The 21,372-nt window shown below is 72.6% G+C and overlaps 1 protein-coding gene across 1 annotated transcript in view; it reads left to right on the forward strand.

The window, feature by feature from the left end:
- SMPDL3B (sphingomyelin phosphodiesterase acid like 3B) overlaps positions 1-21,372 on the forward strand; it is a 44,185-nt gene that overhangs the window by 21,685 nt on the left and 1,128 nt on the right. Inside the window, exon 7 of the mRNA XM_084609604.1 lies at positions 20,403-20,536. Coding sequence (XP_084465730.1) covers positions 20,403-20,536 — 134 coding nt within the window. The remainder of the gene's footprint in view (positions 1-20,402; positions 20,537-21,372) is intronic.

Below are 21,372 nucleotides of genomic sequence, written 5' to 3' on the forward strand. Positions count from 1 at the left end.
GTGCAGGAGGGGGCTCCGGGCTGAGGGTTCTGGGAGGGAGTTGGGTGCAGGAGGGGGCTCCGGGCTGAGGGGTGCGGGCTCTGGGAGGGAGCTGGGTGCAGGAGGGGGCTCCGGGCTGAGGGGTGCGGGCTCTGGGAGGGAGCTGGGTGCAGGAGGGGGCTCCGGGCTGAGGGGTGCGGGCTCTAGGAGGGAGTTGGGTGCAGGAGGGGGCTCCGGGCTGAGGAGTACGGGCTCTGGGAGGGAGCTGGGTGCAGGAGGGGGCTCCGGGCTGAGGGGCGTGGGCTCTAGGAGGGAGTTGGGTGCAGGAGGGGGCTCCGGGCTGAGGGGTGCGGGCTCTGGGAGGGAGTTGGGTGCAGGAGGGGGCTCCGGGCTGAGGGCTCTGGGAGGGAGTTGGGTGCAGGAGGGGGCTCCGGGCTGAGGGGTGCGGGCTCTGGGAGGGAGCTGGGTGCAGGAGGGGGCTCCGGGCTGAGGGGTGCGGGGTCTAGGAAGGAGTTGGGTGCAGGAGGGGGCTCCGGGCTGAGGGGTGCGGGCTCTAGGAGGGAGTTGGGTGCAGGGGGGGGCTCCGGGCTGAGGGGTGCGGGCTCTGGGAGGGAGCTGGGTGAAGGAGGGGACTCCGGGCTGAGGGGTGCGGGCTCTGGGAGGGAGCTGGGTGCAGGAGGGGGCTCCGGGGTCAGGGGCGCGGGCTCTGGGAGGGAGTTGGGTGCAGGAGAGGGTGAGGGGTGCGGGTTCTGGGAGGAAGCTGGGTGCAGGAGGGGGCTCCGGGCTGAGGGGTGCGGGCTCTGGGAGGGAGCTGGGTGCAGGAGGGGGCTCCAGGCTGAGGGGTGCGGGCTCTGGGAGGGAGCTGGGTGCAGGAGGGGGCTCCGGGCTGAGGGGTGCGGGCTCTGGGAGGGAGCTGGGTGCAGGAGGGGGCTCCGGGGTCAGGGGCGCGGGCTCTGGGAGGGAGTTGGGTGCAGGAGAGGGTGAGGGGTGCGGGCTCTGGGAGGGAGCTGGGTGCAGGAGGGGGCTCCGGGCTGAGGGGTGCAGGCTCTAGGAGGGAGCTGGGTGCAGGAGGGGGCTCCGGGCTGAGGGGTGCGGGCTCTGGGAGGGAGCTGGGTGCAGGAGGGGGCTCCAGGCTGAGGGCTCTGGGAGGGAGCTGGGTGCAGGAGGGGGCTCTGGGCTGAGGGGTGCGGGCTCTGGGAGGGAGCTGGGTGCAGGAGGGGGCTCCGGGCTGAGGGCTTTGGGAGGGAGCTGGGTGCAGGAGGGGGCTCCGGGCTGAGGGGTGCGGGCTCTGGGAGGGAGTTGGGTGCAGGAGGGGGCTCCGGGCTGAGGGCTCTGGGAGGGAGTTGGGTGCAGGAGGGGGCTCCGGGCTGAGGGGTGCGGGCTCTGGGAGGGAGCTGGGTGCAGGAGGGGGCTCCGGGCTGAGGGGCGCGGGCTCTGGGAGGGAGCTGGGTGCAGGAGGGGGCTCCGGGCTGAGGGCTCTGGGAGGGAGCTGGGTGCAGGAGGGGGCTCCGGGCTGAGGGCTCTGGGAGGGAGCTGGGTGCAGGAGGAGGCTCCGGGCTGAGGGGTGCGGGCTCTGGGAGGGAGTTGGGTGCAGGAGAGGGTGAGGGGTGCGGGCTCTGGGAGGAAGCTGGGTGCAGGAGGGGGCTCTGGGCTGAGGGGTGCGGGCTCTGGGAGGGAGTTGGGTGCAGGAGAGGGTGAGGGGTGCGGGCTCTGGGAGGAAGCTGGGTGCAGGAGGGGGCTCCGGGCTGAGGGGTGCGGGCTCTGGGAGGGAGTTGGGTGCAGGAGAGGCTGAGGGGCGCGGGCTCTGGGAGGGAGCTGGGTGCAGGAGGGGGCTCCGGGCTGAGGGGCGCGGGCTCTGGGAGGGAGCTGGGTGCAGGAGGGGGCTCCGGGCTGAGGGGCGCGGGCTCTGGGAGGGAGCTGGGTGCAGGAGGGGGCTCCGGGCTGAGGGGCGCAGGCTCTGGGAGGGAGCTGGGTGCAGGAGGGGGCTCCGGGCTGAGGGGTGCGGGCTCTGGGAGGGAGCTGGGTGCAGGAGGGGGCTCCGGGCTGAGGGCTCTGGGAGGGAGCTGGTTGCAGGAGGGGGCTCCGGGCTGAGGGCTCTGGGAGGGAGCTGGGTGCAGGAGGGGGCTCCGGGCTGAGGGGTGCGGGCTCTAGGAGGGAGTTGGGTGCAGGAGGGGGCTCCGGGCTGAGGGGTGCGGGCTCTGGGAGGGAGTTGGGTGCAGGAGAGGGTGAGGGGTGCGGGCTCTGGGAGGAAGCTGGGTGCAGGAGGGGGCTCCAGGCTGAGGGTTGCGGGCTCTGGGAGGGAGCTGGGTGCAGGAGGGGGCTCCGGGCTGAGGGGTGCGGGCTCTGGGAGGGAGCTGGGTGCAGGAGGGGGCTCCGGGCTGAGGGGTGCGGGCTCTAGGAGGGAGTTGGGTGCAGGAGGGGGCTCCGGGCTGAGGGTTCTGGGAGGGAGTTGGGTGCAGGAGGGGGCTCCGGGCTGAGGGGTGCGGGCTCTGGGAGGGAGCTGGGTGCAGGAGGGGGCTCCGGGCTGAGGGGTGCGGGCTCTGGGAGGGAGCTGGGTGCAGGAGGGGGCTCCGGGCTGAGGGGTGCGGGCTCTAGGAGGGAGTTGGGTGCAGGAGGGGGCTCCGGGCTGAGGAGTACGGGCTCTGGGAGGGAGCTGGGTGCAGGAGGGGGCTCCGGGCTGAGGGGCGTGGGCTCTAGGAGGGAGTTGGGTGCAGGAGGGGGCTCCGGGCTGAGGGGTGCGGGCTCTGGGAGGGAGTTGGGTGCAGGAGGGGGCTCCGGGCTGAGGGCTCTGGGAGGGAGTTGGGTGCAGGAGGGGGCTCCGGGCTGAGGGGTGCGGGCTCTAGGAGGGAGTTGGGTGCAGGGGGGGGCTCCTGGCTGAGGGGTGCGGGCTCTGGGAGGGAGCTGGGTGAAGGAGGGGACTCCGGGCTGAGGGGTGCGGGCTCTGGGAGGGAGCTGGGTGCAGGAGGGGGCTCCGGGGTCAGGGGCGCGGGCTCTGGGAGGGAGTTGGGTGCAGGAGAGGGTGAGGGGTGCGGGTTCTGGGAGGAAGCTGGGTGCAGGAGGGGGCTCCGGGCTGAGGGGTGCGGGCTCTGGGAGGGAGCTGGGTGCAGGAGGGGGCTCCAGGCTGAGGGGTGCGGGCTCTGGGAGGGAGCTGGGTGCAGGAGGGGGCTCCGGGCTGAGGGGTGCGGGCTCTGGGAGGGAGCTGGGTGCAGGAGGGGGCTCCGGGGTCAGGGGCGCGGGCTCTGGGAGGGAGTTGGGTGCAGGAGGGGGCTCCGGGCTGAGGGTTCTGGGAGGGAGTTGGGTGCAGGAGGGGGCTCCGGGCTGAGGGGTGCGGGCTCTGGGAGGGAGCTGGGTGCAGGAGGGGGCTCCGGGCTGAGGGGTGCGGGCTCTGGGAGGGAGCTGGGTGCAGGAGGGGGCTCCGGGCTGAGGGGTGCGGGCTCTGGGAGGGAGCTGGGTGCAGGAGGGGGCTCCGGGGTCAGGGGCGCGGGCTCTGGGAGGGAGTTGGGTGCAGGAGAGGGTGAGGGGTGCGGGCTCTGGGAGGGAGCTGGGTGCAGGAGGGGGCTCCGGGCTGAGGGGTGCGGGCTCTGGGAGGGAGCTGGGTGCAGGAGGGGGCTCCGGGCTGAGGGGTGCGGGCTCTAGGAGGGAGTTGGGTGCAGGAGGGGGCTCCGGGCTGAGGGTTCTGGGAGGGAGTTGGGTGCAGGAGGGGGCTCCGGGCTGAGGGGTGCGGGCTCTGGGAGGGAGCTGGGTGCAGGAGGGGGCTCCGGGCTGAGGGGTGCGGGCTCTGGGAGGGAGCTGGGTGCAGGAGGGGGCTCCGGGCTGAGGGGTGCGGGCTCTAGGAGGGAGTTGGGTGCAGGAGGGGGCTCCGGGCTGAGGAGTACGGGCTCTGGGAGGGAGCTGGGTGCAGGAGGGGGCTCCGGGCTGAGGGGCGTGGGCTCTAGGAGGGAGTTGGGTGCAGGAGGGGGCTCCGGGCTGAGGGGTGCGGGCTCTGGGAGGGAGTTGGGTGCAGGAGGGGGCTCCGGGCTGAGGGCTCTGGGAGGGAGTTGGGTGCAGGAGGGGGCTCCGGGCTGAGGGGTGCGGGCTCTGGGAGGGAGCTGGGTGCAGGAGGGGGCTCCGGGCTGAGGGGTGCGGGGTCTAGGAAGGAGTTGGGTGCAGGAGGGGGCTCCGGGCTGAGGGGTGCGGGCTCTAGGAGGGAGTTGGGTGCAGGGGGGGGCTCCGGGCTGAGGGGTGCGGGCTCTGGGAGGGAGCTGGGTGAAGGAGGGGACTCCGGGCTGAGGGGTGCGGGCTCTGGGAGGGAGCTGGGTGCAGGAGGGGGCTCCGGGGTCAGGGGCGCGGGCTCTGGGAGGGAGTTGGGTGCAGGAGAGGGTGAGGGGTGCGGGTTCTGGGAGGAAGCTGGGTGCAGGAGGGGGCTCCGGGCTGAGGGGTGCGGGCTCTGGGAGGGAGCTGGGTGCAGGAGGGGGCTCCAGGCTGAGGGGTGCGGGCTCTGGGAGGGAGCTGGGTGCAGGAGGGGGCTCCGGGCTGAGGGGTGCGGGCTCTGGGAGGGAGCTGGGTGCAGGAGGGGGCTCCGGGGTCAGGGGCGCGGGCTCTGGGAGGGAGTTGGGTGCAGGAGAGGGTGAGGGGTGCGGGCTCTGGGAGGGAGCTGGGTGCAGGAGGGGGCTCCGGGCTGAGGGGTGCGGGCTCTAGGAGGGAGCTGGGTGCAGGAGGGGGCTCCGGGCTGAGGGGTGCGGGCTCTGGGAGGGAGCTGGGTGCAGGAGGGGGCTCCAGGCTGAGGGCTCTGGGAGGGAGCTGGGTGCAGGAGGGGGCTCTGGGCTGAGGGGTGCGGGCTCTGGGAGGGAGCTGGGTGCAGGAGGGGGCTCCGGGCTGAGGGCTTTGGGAGGGAGCTGGGTGCAGGAGGGGGCTCCGGGCTGAGGGGTGCGGGCTCTGGGAGGGAGTTGGGTGCAGGAGGGGGCTCCGGGCTGAGGGCTCTGGGAGGGAGTTGGGTGCAGGAGGGGGCTCCGGGCTGAGGGGTGCGGGCTCTGGGAGGGAGCTGGGTGCAGGAGGGGGCTCCGGGCTGAGGGGCGCGGGCTCTGGGAGGGAGCTGGGTGCAGGAGGGGGCTCCGGGCTGAGGGCTCTGGGAGGGAGCTGGGTGCAGGAGGGGGCTCCGGGCTGAGGGCTCTGGGAGGGAGCTGGGTGCAGGAGGAGGCTCCGGGCTGAGGGGTGCGGGCTCTGGGAGGGAGTTGGGTGCAGGAGAGGGTGAGGGGTGCGGGCTCTGGGAGGAAGCTGGGTGCAGGAGGGGGCTCTGGGCTGAGGGGTGCGGGCTCTGGGAGGGAGTTGGGTGCAGGAGAGGGTGAGGGGTGCGGGCTCTGGGAGGAAGCTGGGTGCAGGAGGGGGCTCCGGGCTGAGGGGTGCGGGCTCTGGGAGGGAGTTGGGTGCAGGAGAGGCTGAGGGGCGCGGGCTCTGGGAGGGAGCTGGGTGCAGGAGGGGGCTCCGGGCTGAGGGGCGCGGGCTCTGGGAGGGAGCTGGGTGCAGGAGGGGGCTCCGGGCTGAGGGGCGCGGGCTCTGGGAGGGAGCTCGGTGCAGGAGGGGGCTCCGGGCTGAGGGGCGCAGGCTCTGGGAGGGAGCTGGGTGCAGGAGGGGGCTCCGGGCTGAGGGGTGCGGGCTCTGGGAGGGAGCTGGGTGCAGGAGGGGGCTCCGGGCTGAGGGCTCTGGGAGGGAGCTGGGTGCAGGAGGGGGCTCCGGGCTGAGGGGTGCGGGCTCTAGGAGGGAGTTGGGTGCAGGAGGGGGCTCCGGGCTGAGGGGTGCGGGCTCTGGGAGGGAGTTGGGTGCAGGAGAGGGTGAGGGGTGCGGGCTCTGGGAGGAAGCTGGGTGCAGGAGGGGGCTCCAGGCTGAGGGTTGCGGGCTCTGGGAGGGAGCTGGGTGCAGGAGGGGGCTCCGGGCTGAGGGGTGCGGGCTCTGGGAGGGAGCTGGGTGCAGGAGGGGGCTCCGGGCTGAGGGGTGCGGGCTCTAGGAGGGAGTTGGGTGCAGGAGGGGGCTCCGGGCTGAGGGTTCTGGGAGGGAGTTGGGTGCAGGAGGGGGCTCCGGGCTGAGGGGTGCGGGCTCTGGGAGGGAGCTGGGTGCAGGAGGGGGCTCCGGGCTGAGGGGTGCGGGCTCTGGGAGGGAGCTGGGTGCAGGAGGGGGCTCCGGGCTGAGGGGTGCGGGCTCTAGGAGGGAGTTGGGTGCAGGAGGGGGCTCCGGGCTGAGGAGTACGGGCTCTGGGAGGGAGCTGGGTGCAGGAGGGGGCTCCGGGCTGAGGGGCGTGGGCTCTAGGAGGGAGTTGGGTGCAGGAGGGGGCTCCGGGCTGAGGGGTGCGGGCTCTGGGAGGGAGTTGGGTGCAGGAGGGGGCTCCGGGCTGAGGGCTCTGGGAGGGAGTTGGGTGCAGGAGGGGGCTCCGGGCTGAGGGGTGCGGGCTCTGGGAGGGAGCTGGGTGCAGGATGGGGCTCCGGGCTGAGGGGTGCGGGGTCTAGGAAGGAGTTGGGTGCAGGAGGGGGCTCCGGGCTGAGGGGTGCGGGCTCTAGGAGGGAGTTGGGTGCAGGGGGGGCTCCTGGCTGAGGGGTGCGGGCTCTGGGAGGGAGCTGGGTGAAGGAGGGGACTCCGGGCTGAGGGGTGCGGGCTCTGGGAGGGAGCTGGGTGCAGGAGGGGGCTCCGGGGTCAGGGGCGCGGGCTCTGGGAGGGAGTTGGGTGCAGGAGAGGGTGAGGGGTGCGGGTTCTGGGAGGAAGCTGGGTGCAGGAGGGGGCTCCGGGCTGAGGGGTGCGGGCTCTGGGAGGGAGCTGGGTGCAGGAGGGGGCTCCAGGCTGAGGGGTGCGGGCTCTGGGAGGGAGCTGGGTGCAGGAGGGGGCTCCGGGCTGAGGGGTGCGGGCTCTGGGAGGGAGCTGGGTGCAGGAGGGGGCTCCGGGGTCAGGGGCGCGGGCTCTGGGAGGGAGTTGGGTGCAGGAGAGGGTGAGGGGTGCGGGCTCTGGGAGGGAGCTGGGTGCAGGAGGGGGCTCCGGGCTGAGGGGTGCGGGCTCTGGGAGGGAGCTGGGTGCAGGAGGGGGCTCCGGGCTGAGGGGTGCGGGCTCTGGGAGGGAGCTGGGTGCAGGAGGGGGCTCCAGGCTGAGGGCTCTGGGAGGGAGCTGGGTGCAGGAGGGGGCTCTGGCCTGAGGGGTGCGGGCTCTGGGAGGGAGCTGGGTGCAGGAGGGGGCTCCGGGCTGAGGGCTTTGGGAGGGAGCTGGTGCAGGAGGGGGCTCCGGGCTGAGGGGTGCGGGCTCTGGGAGGGAGTTGGGTGCAGGAGGGGGCTCCGGGCTGAGGGCTCTGGGAGGGAGTTGGGTGCAGGAGGGGGCTCCGGGCTGAGGGCTCTGGGAGGGAGCTGGGTGCAGGAGGGGGCTCCGGGCTGAGGGCTCTGGGAGGGAGCTGGGTGCAGGAGGGGGCTCCGGGCTGAGGGGTGCGGGCTCTGGGAGGGAGTTGGGTGCAGGAGAGGGTGAGGGGTGCGGGCTCTGGGAGGAAGCTGGGTGCAGGAGGGGGCTCTGGGCTGAGGGGTGCAAGCTCTGGGAGGGAGTTGGGTGCAGGAGAGGCTGAGGGGCGCGGGCTCTGGGAGGGAGCTGGGTGCAGGAGGGGGCTCCGGGCTGAGGGGCGCGGGCTCTGGGAGGGAGCTGGGTGCAGGAGGGGGCTCCGGGCTGAGGGGCGCGGGCTCTGGGAGGGAGCTGGGTGCAGGAGGGGGCTCCGGGCTGAGGGGTGCGGGCTCTAGGAGGGAGTTGGGTGCAGGAGGGGGCTCCGGGCTGAGGAGTACGGGCTCTGGGAGGGAGCTGGGTGCAGGAGGGGGCTCCGGGCTGAGGGGTGCGGGCTCTAGGAGGGAGTTGGGTGCAGGAGGGGGCTCCGGGCTGAGGAGTACGGGCTCTGGGAGGGAGCTGGGTGCAGGAGGGGGCTCCGGGCTGAGGGGCGTGGGCTCTAGGAGGGAGTTGGGTGCAGGAGGGGGCTCCGGGCTGAGGGGTGCGGGCTCTGGGAGGGAGTTGGGTGCAGGAGGGGGCTCCGGGCTGAGGGCTCTGGGAGGGAGTTGGGTGCAGGAGGGGGCTCCGGGCTGAGGGGTGCGGGCTCTAGGAGGGAGTTGGGTGCAGGGGGGGGCTCCTGGCTGAGGGGTGCGGGCTCTGGGAGGGAGCTGGGTGAAGGAGGGGACTCCGGGCTGAGGGGTGCGGGCTCTGGGAGGGAGCTGGGTGCAGGAGGGGGCTCCGGGGTCAGGGGCGCGGGCTCTGGGAGGGAGTTGGGTGCAGGAGAGGGTGAGGGGTGCGGGTTCTGGGAGGAAGCTGGGTGCAGGAGGGGGCTCCGGGCTGAGGGGTGCGGGCTCTGGGAGGGAGCTGGGTGCAGGAGGGGGCTCCAGGCTGAGGGGTGCGGGCTCTGGGAGGGAGCTGGGTGCAGGAGGGGGCTCCGGGCTGAGGGGTGCGGGCTCTGGGAGGGAGCTGGGTGCAGGAGGGGGCTCCGGGGTCAGGGGCGCGGGCTCTGGGAGGGAGTTGGGTGCAGGAGGGGGCTCCGGGCTGAGGGTTCTGGGAGGGAGTTGGGTGCAGGAGGGGGCTCCGGGCTGAGGGGTGCGGGCTCTGGGAGGGAGCTGGGTGCAGGAGGGGGCTCCGGGCTGAGGGGTGCGGGCTCTGGGAGGGAGCTGGGTGCAGGAGGGGGCTCCGGGCTGAGGGGTGCGGGCTCTGGGAGGGAGCTGGGTGCAGGAGGGGGCTCCGGGGTCAGGGGCGCGGGCTCTGGGAGGGAGTTGGGTGCAGGAGAGGGTGAGGGGTGCGGGCTCTGGGAGGGAGCTGGGTGCAGGAGGGGGCTCCGGGCTGAGGGGTGCGGGCTCTGGGAGGGAGCTGGGTGCAGGAGGGGGCTCCGGGCTGAGGGGTGCGGGCTCTAGGAGGGAGTTGGGTGCAGGAGGGGGCTCCGGGCTGAGGGTTCTGGGAGGGAGTTGGGTGCAGGAGGGGGCTCCGGGCTGAGGGGTGCGGGCTCTGGGAGGGAGCTGGGTGCAGGAGGGGGCTCCGGGCTGAGGGGTGCGGGCTCTGGGAGGGAGCTGGGTGCAGGAGGGGGCTCCGGGCTGAGGGGTGCGGGCTCTAGGAGGGAGTTGGGTGCAGGAGGGGGCTCCGGGCTGAGGAGTACGGGCTCTGGGAGGGAGCTGGGTGCAGGAGGGGGCTCCGGGCTGAGGGGCGTGGGCTCTAGGAGGGAGTTGGGTGCAGGAGGGGGCTCCGGGCTGAGGGGTGCGGGCTCTGGGAGGGAGTTGGGTGCAGGAGGGGGCTCCGGGCTGAGGGCTCTGGGAGGGAGTTGGGTGCAGGAGGGGGCTCCGGGCTGAGGGGTGCGGGCTCTGGGAGGGAGCTGGGTGCAGGAGGGGGCTCCGGGCTGAGGGGTGCGGGGTCTAGGAAGGAGTTGGGTGCAGGAGGGGGCTCCGGGCTGAGGGGTGCGGGCTCTAGGACGGAGTTGGGTGCAGGGGGGGGCTCCGGGCTGAGGGGTGCGGGCTCTGGGAGGGAGCTGGGTGAAGGAGGGGACTCCGGGCTGAGGGGTGCGGGCTCTGGGAGGGAGCTGGGTGCAGGAGGGGGCTCCGGGGTCAGGGGCGCGGGCTCTGGGAGGGAGTTGGGTGCAGGAGAGGGTGAGGGGTGCGGGTTCTGGGAGGAAGCTGGGTGCAGGAGGGGGCTCCGGGCTGAGGGGTGCGGGCTCTGGGAGGGAGCTGGGTGCAGGAGGGGGCTCCAGGCTGAGGGGTGCGGGCTCTGGGAGGGAGCTGGGTGCAGGAGGGGGCTCCGGGCTGAGGGGTGCGGGCTCTGGGAGGGAGCTGGGTGCAGGAGGGGGCTCCGGGGTCAGGGGCGCGGGCTCTGGGAGGGAGTTGGGTGCAGGAGAGGGTGAGGGGTGCGGGCTCTGGGAGGGAGCTGGGTGCAGGAGGGGGCTCCGGGCTGAGGGGTGCGGGCTCTAGGAGGGAGCTGGGTGCAGGAGGGGGCTCCGGGCTGAGGGGTGCGGGCTCTGGGAGGGAGCTGGGTGCAGGAGGGGGCTCCAGGCTGAGGGCTCTGGGAGGGAGCTGGGTGCAGGAGGGGGCTCTGGGCTGAGGGGTGCGGGCTCTGGGAGGGAGCTGGGTGCAGGAGGGGGCTCCGGGCTGAGGGCTTTGGGAGGGAGCTGGGTGCAGGAGGGGGCTCCGGGCTGAGGGGTGCGGGCTCTGGGAGGGAGTTGGGTGCAGGAGGGGGCTCCGGGCTGAGGGCTCTGGGAGGGAGTTGGGTGCAGGAGGGGGCTCCGGGCTGAGGGGTGCGGGCTCTGGGAGGGAGCTGGGTGCAGGAGGGGGCTCCGGGCTGAGGGGCGCGGGCTCTGGGAGGGAGCTGGGTGCAGGAGGGGGCTCCGGGCTGAGGGCTCTGGGAGGGAGCTGGGTGCAGGAGGGGGCTCCGGGCTGAGGGCTCTGGGAGGGAGCTGGGTGCAGGAGGAGGCTCCGGGCTGAGGGGTGCGGGCTCTGGGAGGGAGTTGGGTGCAGGAGAGGGTGAGGGGTGCGGGCTCTGGGAGGAAGCTGGGTGCAGGAGGGGGCTCTGGGCTGAGGGGTGCGGGCTCTGGGAGGGAGTTGGGTGCAGGAGAGGGTGAGGGGTGCGGGCTCTGGGAGGAAGCTGGGTGCAGGAGGGGGCTCCGGGCTGAGGGGTGCGGGCTCTGGGAGGGAGTTGGGTGCAGGAGAGGCTGAGGGGCGCGGGCTCTGGGAGGGAGCTGGGTGCAGGAGGGGGCTCCGGGCTGAGGGGCGCGGGCTCTGGGAGGGAGCTGGGTGCAGGAGGGGGCTCCGGGCTGAGGGGCGCGGGCTCTGGGAGGGAGCTCGGTGCAGGAGGGGGCTCCGGGCTGAGGGGCGCAGGCTCTGGGAGGGAGCTGGGTGCAGGAGGGGGCTCCGGGCTGAGGGGTGCGGGCTCTGGGAGGGAGCTGGGTGCAGGAGGGGGCTCCGGGCTGAGGGCTCTGGGAGGGAGCTGGGTGCAGGAGGGGGCTCCGGGCTGAGGGGTGCGGGCTCTAGGAGGGAGTTGGGTGCAGGAGGGGGCTCCGGGCTGAGGGGTGCGGGCTCTGGGAGGGAGTTGGGTGCAGGAGAGGGTGAGGGGTGCGGGCTCTGGGAGGAAGCTGGGTGCAGGAGGGGGCTCCAGGCTGAGGGTTGCGGGCTCTGGGAGGGAGCTGGGTGCAGGAGGGGGCTCCGGGCTGAGGGGTGCGGGCTCTGGGAGGGAGCTGGGTGCAGGAGGGGGCTCCGGGCTGAGGGGTGCGGGCTCTAGGAGGGAGTTGGGTGCAGGAGGGGGCTCCGGGCTGAGGGTTCTGGGAGGGAGTTGGGTGCAGGAGGGGGCTCCGGGCTGAGGGGTGCGGGCTCTGGGAGGGAGCTGGGTGCAGGAGGGGGCTCCGGGCTGAGGGGTGCGGGCTCTGGGAGGGAGCTGGGTGCAGGAGGGGGCTCCGGGCTGAGGGGTGCGGGCTCTAGGAGGGAGTTGGGTGCAGGAGGGGGCTCCGGGCTGAGGAGTACGGGCTCTGGGAGGGAGCTGGGTGCAGGAGGGGGCTCCGGGCTGAGGGGCGTGGGCTCTAGGAGGGAGTTGGGTGCAGGAGGGGGCTCCGGGCTGAGGGGTGCGGGCTCTGGGAGGGAGTTGGGTGCAGGAGGGGGCTCCGGGCTGAGGGCTCTGGGAGGGAGTTGGGTGCAGGAGGGGGCTCCGGGCTGAGGGGTGCGGGCTCTGGGAGGGAGCTGGGTGCAGGATGGGGCTCCGGGCTGAGGGGTGCGGGGTCTAGGAAGGAGTTGGGTGCAGGAGGGGGCTCCGGGCTGAGGGGTGCGGGCTCTAGGAGGGAGTTGGGTGCAGGGGGGGCTCCTGGCTGAGGGGTGCGGGCTCTGGGAGGGAGCTGGGTGAAGGAGGGGACTCCGGGCTGAGGGGTGCGGGCTCTGGGAGGGAGCTGGGTGCAGGAGGGGGCTCCGGGGTCAGGGGCGCGGGCTCTGGGAGGGAGTTGGGTGCAGGAGAGGGTGAGGGGTGCGGGTTCTGGGAGGAAGCTGGGTGCAGGAGGGGGCTCCGGGCTGAGGGGTGCGGGCTCTGGGAGGGAGCTGGGTGCAGGAGGGGGCTCCAGGCTGAGGGGTGCGGGCTCTGGGAGGGAGCTGGGTGCAGGAGGGGGCTCCGGGCTGAGGGGTGCGGGCTCTGGGAGGGAGCTGGGTGCAGGAGGGGGCTCCGGGGTCAGGGGCGCGGGCTCTGGGAGGGAGTTGGGTGCAGGAGAGGGTGAGGGGTGCGGGCTCTGGGAGGGAGCTGGGTGCAGGAGGGGGCTCCGGGCTGAGGGGTGCGGGCTCTGGGAGGGAGCTGGGTGCAGGAGGGGGCTCCGGGCTGAGGGGTGCGGGCTCTGGGAGGGAGCTGGGTGCAGGAGGGGGCTCCAGGCTGAGGGCTCTGGGAGGGAGCTGGGTGCAGGAGGGGGCTCTGGCCTGAGGGGTGCGGGCTCTGGGAGGGAGCTGGGTGCAGGAGGGGGCTCTGGGCTGAGGGCTTTGGGAGGGAGCTGGTGCAGGAGGGGGCTCCGGGCTGAGGGGTGCGGGCTCTGGGAGGGAGTTGGGTGCAGGAGGGGGCTCCGGGCTGAGGGCTCTGGGAGGGAGTTGGGTGCAGGAGGGGGCTCCGGGCTGAGGGCTCTGGGAGGGAGCTGGGTGCAGGAGGGGGCTCCGGGCTGAGGGCTCTGGGAGGGAGCTGGGTGCAGGAGGGGGCTCCGGGCTGAGGGGTGCGGGCTCTGGGAGGGAGTTGGGTGCAGGAGAGGGTGAGGGGTGCGGGCTCTGGGAGGAAGCTGGGTGCAGGAGGGGGCTCTGGGCTGAGGGGTGCAAGCTCTGGGAGGGAGTTGGGTGCAGGAGAGGCTGAGGGGCGCGGGCTCTGGGAGGGAGCTGGGTGCAGGAGGGGGCTCCGGGCTGAGGGGCGCGGGCTCTGGGAGGGAGCTGGGTGCAGGAGGGGGCTCCGGGCTGAGGGGCGCGGGCTCTGGGAGGGAGCTGGGTGCAGGAGGGGGCTCCGGGCTGAGGGGTGCGGGCTCTAGGAGGGAGTTGGGTGCAGGAGGGGGCTCCGGGCTGAGGAGTACGGGCTCTGGGAGGGAGCTGGGTGCAGGAGGGGGCTCCAGGCTGAGGGGCGTGGGCTCTAGGAGGGAGTTGGGTGCAGGAGGGGGCTCCGGGCTGAGGGGTGCGGGCTCTGGGAGGGAGTTGGGTGCAGGAGGGGGCTCCGGGCTGAGGGCTCTGGGAGGGAGTTGGGTGCAGGAGGGGGCTCTGGGCTGAGGGGTGCGGGCTCTGGGAGGGAGCTGGGTGCAGGAGGGGGCTCCGGGCTGAGGGGTGCGGGGTCTAGGAAGGAGTTGGGTGCAGGAGGGGGCTCCGGGCTGAGGGGTGCGGGCTCTAGGAGGGAGTTGGGTGCAGGGGGGGGCTCCTGGCTGAGGGGTGCGGGCTCTGGGAGGGAGCTGGGTGAAGGAGGGGGCTCCGGGGTCAGGGGCGCGGGCTCTGGGAGGGAGTTGGGTGCAGGAGAGGGTGAGGGGTGCGGGTTCTGGGAGGAAGCTGGGTGCAGGAGGGGGCTCCGGGCTGAGGGGTGCGGGCTCTGGGAGGGAGCTGGGTGCAGGAGGGGGCTCCGGGCTGAGGGGTGCGGGCTCTAGGAGGGAGTTGGGTGCAGGAGGGGGCTCCGGGCTGAGGGTTCTGGGAGGGAGTTGGGTGCAGGAGGGGGCTCCGGGCTGAGGGGTGCGGGCTCTGGGAGGGAGCTGGGTGCAGGAGGGGGCTCCGGGCTGAGGGGTGCGGGCTCTGGGAGGGAGCTGGGTGCAGGAGGGGGCTCCGGGCTGAGGGGTGCGGGCTCTAGGAGGGAGTTGGGTGCAGGAGGGGGCTCCGGGCTGAGGAGTACGGGCTCTGGGAGGGAGCTGGGTGCAGGAGGGGGCTCCGGGCTGAGGGGCGTGGGCTCTAGGAGGGAGTTGGGTGCAGGAGGGGGCTCCGGGCTGAGGGGTGCGGGCTCTGGGAGGGAGTTGGGTGCAGGAGGGGGCTCCGGGCTGAGGGCTCTGGGAGGGAGTTGGGTGCAGGAGGGGGCTCCGGGCTGAGGGGTGCGGGCTCTGGGAGGGAGCTGGGTGCAGGAGGGGGCTCCGGGCTGAGGGGTGCGGGCTCTGGGAGGGAGCTGGGTGCAGGAGGGGGCTCCGGGCTGAGGGGTGCGGGGTCTAGGAAGGAGTTGGGTGCAGGAGGGGGCTCCGGGCTGAGGGGTGCGGGCTCTAGGAGGGAGTTGGGTGCAGGGGGGGGCTCCGGGCTGAGGGGTGCGGGCTCTGGGAGGGAGCTGGGTGAAGGAGGGGACTCCGGGCTGAGGGGTGCGGGCTCTGGGAGGGAGCTGGGTGCAGGAGGGGGCTCCGGGGTCAGGGGCGCGGGCTCTGGGAGGGAGTTGGGTGCAGGAGAGGGTGAGGGGTGCGGGTTCTGGGAGGAAGCTGGGTGCAGGAGGGGGCTCCGGGCTGAGGGGTGCGGGCTCTGGGAGGGAGCTGGGTGCAGGAGGGGGCTCCAGGCTGAGGGGTGCGGGCTCTGGGAGGGAGCTGGGTGCAGGAGGGGGCTCCGGGCTGAGGGGTGCGGGCTCTGGGAGGGAGCTGGGTGCAGGAGGGGGCTCCGGGGTCAGGGGCGCGGGCTCTGGGAGGGAGTTGGGTGCAGGAGAGGGTGAGGGGTGCGGGCTCTGGGAGGGAGCTGGGTGCAGGAGGGGGCTCCGGGCTGAGGGGTGCGGGCTCTAGGAGGGAGCTGGGTGCAGGAGGGGGCTCCGGGCTGAGGGGTGCGGGCTCTGGGAGGGAGCTGGGTGCAGGAGGGGGCTCCAGGCTGAGGGCTCTGGGAGGGAGCTGGGTGCAGGAGGGGGCTCTGGGCTGAGGGGTGCGGGCTCTGGGAGGGAGCTGGGTGCAGGAGGGGGCTCCGGGCTGAGGGCTTTGGGAGGGAGCTGGGTGCAGGAGGGGGCTCCGGGCTGAGGGGTGCGGGCTCTGGGAGGGAGTTGGGTGCAGGAGGGGGCTCCGGGCTGAGGGCTCTGGGAGGGAGTTGGGTGCAGGAGGGGGCTCCGGGCTGAGGGGTGCGGGCTCTGGGAGGGAGCTGGGTGCAGGAGGGGGCTCCGGGCTGAGGGGCGCGGGCTCTGGGAGGGAGCTGGGTGCAGGAGGGGGCTCCGGGCTGAGGGCTCTGGGAGGGAGCTGGGTGCAGGAGGGGGCTCCGGGCTGAGGGCTCTGGGAGGGAGCTGGGTGCAGGAGGAGGCTCCGGGCTGAGGGGTGCGGGCTCTGGGAGGGAGTTGGGTGCAGGAGAGGGTGAGGGGTGCGGGCTCTGGGAGGAAGCTGGGTGCAGGAGGGGGCTCTGGGCTGAGGGGTGCGGGCTCTGGGAGGGAGTTGGGTGCAGGAGAGGGTGAGGGGTGCGGGCTCTGGGAGGAAGCTGGGTGCAGGAGGGGGCTCCGGGCTGAGGGGTGCGGGCTCTGGGAGGGAGTTGGGTGCAGGAGAGGCTGAGGGGCGCGGGCTCTGGGAGGGAGCTGGGTGCAGGAGGGGGCTCCGGGCTGAGGGGCGCGGGCTCTGGGAGGGAGCTGGGTGCAGGAGGGGGCTCCGGGCTGAGGGGCGCGGGCTCTGGGAGGGAGCTCGGTGCAGGAGGGGGCTCCGGGCTGAGGGGCGCAGGCTCTGGGAGGGAGCTGGGTGCAGGAGGGGGCTCCGGGCTGAGGGGTGCGGGCTCTGGGAGGGAGCTGGGTGCAGGAGGGGGCTCCGGGCTGAGGGGTGCGGGCTCTAGGAGGGAGTTGGGTGCAGGAGGGGGCTCCGGGCTGAGGGGTGCGGGCTCTGGGAGGGAGTTGGGTGCAGGAGAGGGTGAGGGGTGCGGGCTCTGGGAGGAAGCTGGGTGCAGGAGGGGGCTCCAGGCTGAGGGTTGCGGGCTCTGGGAGGGAGCTGGGTGCAGGAGGGGGCTCCGGGCTGAGGGGTGCGGGCTCTGGGAGGGAGCTGGGTGCAGGAGGGGGCTCCGGGCTGAGGGGTGCGGGCTCTAGGAGGGAGTTGGGTGCAGGAGGGGGCTCCGGGCTGAGGGTTCTGGGAGGGAGTTGGGTGCAGGAGGGGGCTCCGGGCTGAGGGGTGCGGGCTCTGGGAGGGAGCTGGGTGCAGGAGGGGGCTCCGGGCTGAGGGGTGCGGGCTCTGGGAGGGAGCTGGGTGCAGGAGGGGGCTCCGGGCTGAGGGGTGCGGGCTCTAGGAGGGAGTTGGGTGCAGGAGGGGGCTCCGGGCTGAGGAGTACGGGCTCTGGGAGGGAGCTGGGTGCAGGAGGGGGCTCCGGGCTGAGGGGCGTGGGCTCTAGGAGGGAGTTGGGTGCAGGAGGGGGCTCCGGGCTGAGGGGTGCGGGCTCTGGGAGGGAGTTGGGTGCAGGAGGGGGCTCCGGGCTGAGGGCTCTGGGAGGGAGTTGGGTGCAGGAGGGGGCTCCGGGCTGAGGGGTGCGGGCTCTGGGAGGGAGCTGGGTGCAGGATGGGGCTCCGGGCTGAGGGGTGCGGGGTCTAGGAAGGAGTTGGGTGCAGGAGGGGGCTCCGGGCTGAGGGGTGCGGGCTCTAGGAGGGAGTTGGGTGCAGGGGGGGGCTCCTGGCTGAGGGGTGCGGGCTCTGGGAGGGAGCTGGGTGAAGGAGGGGACTCCGGGCTGAGGGGTGCGGGCTCTGGGAGGGAGCTGGGTGCAGGAGGGGGCTCCGGGGTCAGGGGCGCGGGCTCTGGGAGGGAGTTGGGTGCAGGAGAGGGTGAGGGGTGCGGGTTCTGGGAGGAAGCTGGGTGCAGGAGGGGGCTCCGGGCTGAGGGGTGCGGGCTCTGGGAGGGAGCTGGGTGCAGGAGGGGGCTCCAGGCTGAGGGGTGCGGGCTCTGGGAGGGAGCTGGGTGCAGGAGGGGGCTCCGGGCTGAGGGGTGCGGGCTCTGGGAGGGAGCTGGGTGCAGGAGGGGGCTCCGGGGTCAGGGGCGCGGGCTCTGGGAGGGAGTTGGGTGCAGGAGAGGGTGAGGGGTGCGGGCTCTGGGAGGGAGCTGGGTGCAGGAGGGGGCTCCGGGCTGAGGGGTGCGGGCTCTGGGAGGGAGCTGGGTGCAGGAGGGGGCTCCGGGCTGAGGGGTGCGGGCTCTGGGAGGGAGCTGGGTGCAGGAGGGGGCTCCAGGCTGAGGGCTCTGGGAGGGAGCTGGGTGCAGGAGGGGGCTCTGGCCTGAGGGGTGCGGGCTCTGGGAGGGAGCTGGGTGCAGGAGGGGGCTCCGGGCTGAGGGCTTTGGGAGGGAGCTGGTGCAGGAGGGGGCTCCGGGCTGAGGGGTGCGGGCTCTGGGAGGGAGTTGGGTGCAGGAGGGGGCTCCGGGCTGAGGGCTCTGGGAGGGAGTTGGGTGCAGGAGGGGGCTCCGGGCTGAGGGCTCTGGGAGGGAGCTGGGTGCAGGAGGGGGCTCCGGGCTGAGGGCTCTGGGAGGGAGCTGGGTGCAGGAGGGGGCTCCGGGCTGAGGGGTGCGGGCTCTGGGAGGGAGTTGGGTGCAGGAGAGGGTGAGGGGTGCGGGCTCTGGGAGGAAGCTGGGTGCAGGAGGGGGCTCTGGGCTGAGGGGTGCAAGCTCTGGGAGGGAGTTGGGTGCAGGAGAGGCTGAGGGGCGCGGGCTCTGGGAGGGAGCTGGGTGCAGGAGGGGGCTCCGGGCTGAGGGGCGCGGGCTCTGGGAGGGAGCTGGGTGCAGGAGGGGGCTCCGGGCTGAGGGGCGCGGGCTCTGGGAGGGAGCTGGGTGCAGGAGGGGGCTCCGGGCTGAGGGGCGCAGGCTCTGGGAGGGAGCTGGGTGCAGGAGGGGGCTCCGGGCTGAGGGGTGCGGGCTCTGGGAGGGAGCTGGGTGCAGGAGGGGGCTCCGGGCTGAGGGCTCTGGGAGGGAGCTGGGTGCAGGAGGGGGCTCCGGGCTGAGGGGTGCGGGCTCTAGGAGGGAGTTGGGTGCAGGAGGGGGCTCCGGGCTGAGGGGTGCGGGCTCTGGGAGGGAGTTGGGTGCAGGAGAGGGTGAGGGTTGCGGGCTCTGGGAGGAAGCTGGGTGCAGGAGGGGGCTCCAGGCTGAGGGTTGCGGGCTCTGGGAGGGAGCTGGGTGCAGGAGGGGGCTCCGGGCTGAGGGGTGCGGGCTCTGGGAGGGAGCTGGGTGCAGGAGGGGGCTCCGGGCTGAGGGGTGCGGGCTCTAGGAGGGAGTTGGGTGCAGGAGGGGGCTCCGGGCTGAGGGTTCTGGGAGGGAGTTGGGTGCAGGAGGGGGCTCCGGGCTGAGGGGTGCGGGCTCTGGGAGGGAGCTGGGTGCAGGAGGGGGCTCCGGGCTGAGGGGTGCGGGCTCTGGGAGGGAGCTGGGTGCAGGAGGGGGCTCCGGGCTGAGGGGTGCGGGCTCTAGGAGGGAGTTGGGTGCAGGAGGGGGCTCCGGGCTGAGGAGTACGGGCTCTGGGAGGGAGCTGGGTGCAGGAGGGGGCTCCGGGCTGAGGGGCGTGGGCTCTAGGAGGGAGTTGGGTGCAGGAGGGGGCTCCGGGCTGAGGGGTGCGGGCTCTGGGAGGGAGTTGGGTGCAGGAGGGGGCTCCGGGCTGAGGGCTCTGGGAGGGAGTTGGGTGCAGGAGGGGGCTCTGGGCTGAGGGGTGCGGGCTCTGGGAGGGAGCTGGGTGCAGGAGGGGGCTCCGGGCTGAGGGGTGCGGGGTCTAGGAAGGAGTTGGGTGCAGGAGGGGGCTCCGGGCTGAGGGGTGCGGGCTCTAGGAGGGAGTTGGGTGCAGGGGGGGGCTCCGGGCTGAGGGGTGCGGGCTCTGGGAGGGAGCTGGGTGAAGGAGGGGACTCCGGGCTGAGGGGCGTGGGCTCTGGGAGGGAGTTGGGTGCAGGAGGGGGCTCCGGGCTGAGGGGCGCGGGCTCTGGGAGGGAGCTGGGTGCAGGAGGGCGCTCCGGGCTGAGGGGCGCGGGCTCTGGGAGGGAGCTGGGTGCAGGAGGGGGCTCCGGGCTGAGGGGTGTGGGCTCTGGGAGGGAGTTGGGTGCAGGAGGCGGCTCCGGGCTGAGGGGTGCGGGCTCTGGGAGGGAGTTGGCTGCAGGAGGGGGCTCCGGGCTGAGGGGTGCGGGCTCTGGGAGGGAGCTGGGTGCAGGAGGGGGCTGAGGGGTGCGGGCTCTAGGAGGGAGTTGGGTGCAGGAGGGGGCTCCGGGCTGAGGGGTGCGGGCTCTGGGAGGGAGTTGGGTGCAGGAGGGGGCTCCGGGCTGAGGGGCACGGGCTCTGGGAGGGAGCTAGGTGCAGGAGGGGGCTCCGGGCTGAGGGGCGCGGGCTCTGGGAGGGAGCTGGGTGCAGGAGGGGGCTCCAGGCTGAGGGCTCTGGGAGGGAGTTGGGTGCAGGAGGGGGCTCCGGGCTGAGGGGCGCGGGCTCTGGGAGGGAGCTGGGTGCAGGAGGGGGCTCCGGGCTCAGGGGCGCGGGCTCTGGGAGGGAGTTGGGTGGAGGAGGGGGCTGAGGGCTCTGGGAGGGAGCTGGGTGCAGGAGGGGGCTCCGGGCTGAGGGGCGCGGGCTCTGGGAGGGAGCTGGGTGCAGGAGGGGGCTCCGGGCTGAGGGGTGCGGGCTCTGGGAGGGAGTTGGGTGCAGGAGGGGGCTCCGGGCTGAGGGGTGCGGGCTCTGGGAGGGAGCTGGGTGCAGGAGGGGAGTCTGACCGGGAGCAGGGGGTTGGGGTGTGGGGTGCAGGCGCTTACCACAGGCAGCTCCCAGCCAGCGGTGCAGCAGGGCTCAGGCAGGCAGCCTGCCATAGCCCCACGCCACTCCCGGAAGTGGCCGGCTGCTGGCACGTCTCTGCACATCCCTGGGGGGAGGGGGACTGCATATCTCCATGCGCGGCCCGCGCCTGCAAGTGCAGCCCCCGCAGCTCCCATTGGCCGGGAACTGGCCAATGGGAGCTGCGGGGACGGTGCTGCGGGTGGAGGCAGTGCGCGGAGCCTCCTCCCGCCCCCGTGCCAGGGGCCACAGGGATGTGCCAGCAGCCGGCTCCTTCCGGGAGCAGAGTGGGGCTATGGCAGGCTGCCTTCCTGAGCCCTGCTGTGCTGCTGGACTTTTAGTGGCCTGGAGATTGCAATTGACTGGCAGAAGCTCCAGGATGGACCAGTCGATCACGATCGACGGGTTGGTGACCACTACATTGTGTATAGTTATGGATTTTTGTGGGGGGCCCTTAGCCCGAGGCCCTGGGCTACAGCCCCTAAAGCCCCTGCGTTAGTCTGGCCCTGGCCACAGAGGATGTGAAGCTGTTGCAACCCGTAGCTGCAGAGCCTGATTCTTTAGCTCAGGCTGTAGAGAGTTTTGTGCTTTTAACTGGGGAGGGCCCCAGTTCAACCCTGGTGTCAGCCCAGATGTTGGCGGCCGCTCATGCGCCGTGATGCCATTAGGAGCGGATTCACGAGCCCCACTGACACATGGTCGAGGGAAGTGGGGCAGGCAGCAGCATCACAGATAGTTACCGATGCCACGCACCGGGGTTGTAGCTGGACTGGGCCTGACGCAGGCAGGGCGTTCACTCACACATGCTTTGTTTTGCCTTTCCATTCAGGTTCCCCAATCGCCACCATGTTCTTAGCCCCAGGAGTGACTCCCTGGAAAACAACGCTACCCGGAGTGCACAACGGTGCCAACAACCCTGGGATCCGAGTCTTTGACTATGACCGAGGCACCCTGCAAGTGAAGGTGGGAGGTGCCCCCACACTGCATGGTCTGTCCCCTTGGGGTGTGACTGCAACAGCCCAGGGGCTACTCACCCAATACCTCCACTTTGCTCTAATAAATCAGACCCAGAGGTAATCTAAGGCCAAAGGGAGAGAGGCAGGGGCAAAATATTCCAGTGTCACAATGCACGTGAAGGTTTGATTCAGTAGGACAATGGCAGTAAGTTCCAGGGAGCTTGGGAGGGTGATGTGGGTGTAGCGAGCTGCTGGGATCAGAGCCCTCCAGGGCAGTGCAGGATTGCTCCTCCCAGTTTATTCTGCAGGCCTTTACCCAGTCTGGTTTTAAATATCCCTAGCAATGGGGCTTCCAGCACTTCCATTTGGGGAATAAAATCACAGCTGACTGGAGCTCACATGCAAGACTCTAGCTCCCATACAGAATATGGTTTAGGTCTGGTCTACACTGTGAATGGGACCCGTACTGTAACCGGATCAGGGAATAGCTGTGTTGTAGGGGGGGCCCCTGACTCAGTTATCTGTGCTACCTAGAAAGGTGAAAATGTGCTTGTGCCCTTCTTTGCTTCTTTACAGTGAATAAGGAAGGCCCGACAGTATCAAACTCTTCTGTTTGGTCCATTAGAAAAGCAACGTTTATTTGTCCTGGAAGATTCTCTGGAAGCCTGGAGAACTAGTCAAGGAGAGATCTCGGGAGCCCAGAGAGTGAATGCTGGGAGACAGAGCAGCAGGGGTTTTAACCAGACTGTTTAAAGCTCTGCTTTTGCCTTGATTTTGTTAACACCCGGTAACTTTGCTGAGCAAGGAACAGTTTGGCGAAAGGCAGCCTTTAGTAAAGATTCA

The sequence above is a fragment of the Lepidochelys olivacea genome (genome assembly GCF_965140295.1).
Source record: "Lepidochelys olivacea isolate rLepOli2 genome assembly, chromosome: 19".
NCBI lineage: Eukaryota > Metazoa > Chordata > Testudines > Cheloniidae > Lepidochelys > Lepidochelys olivacea.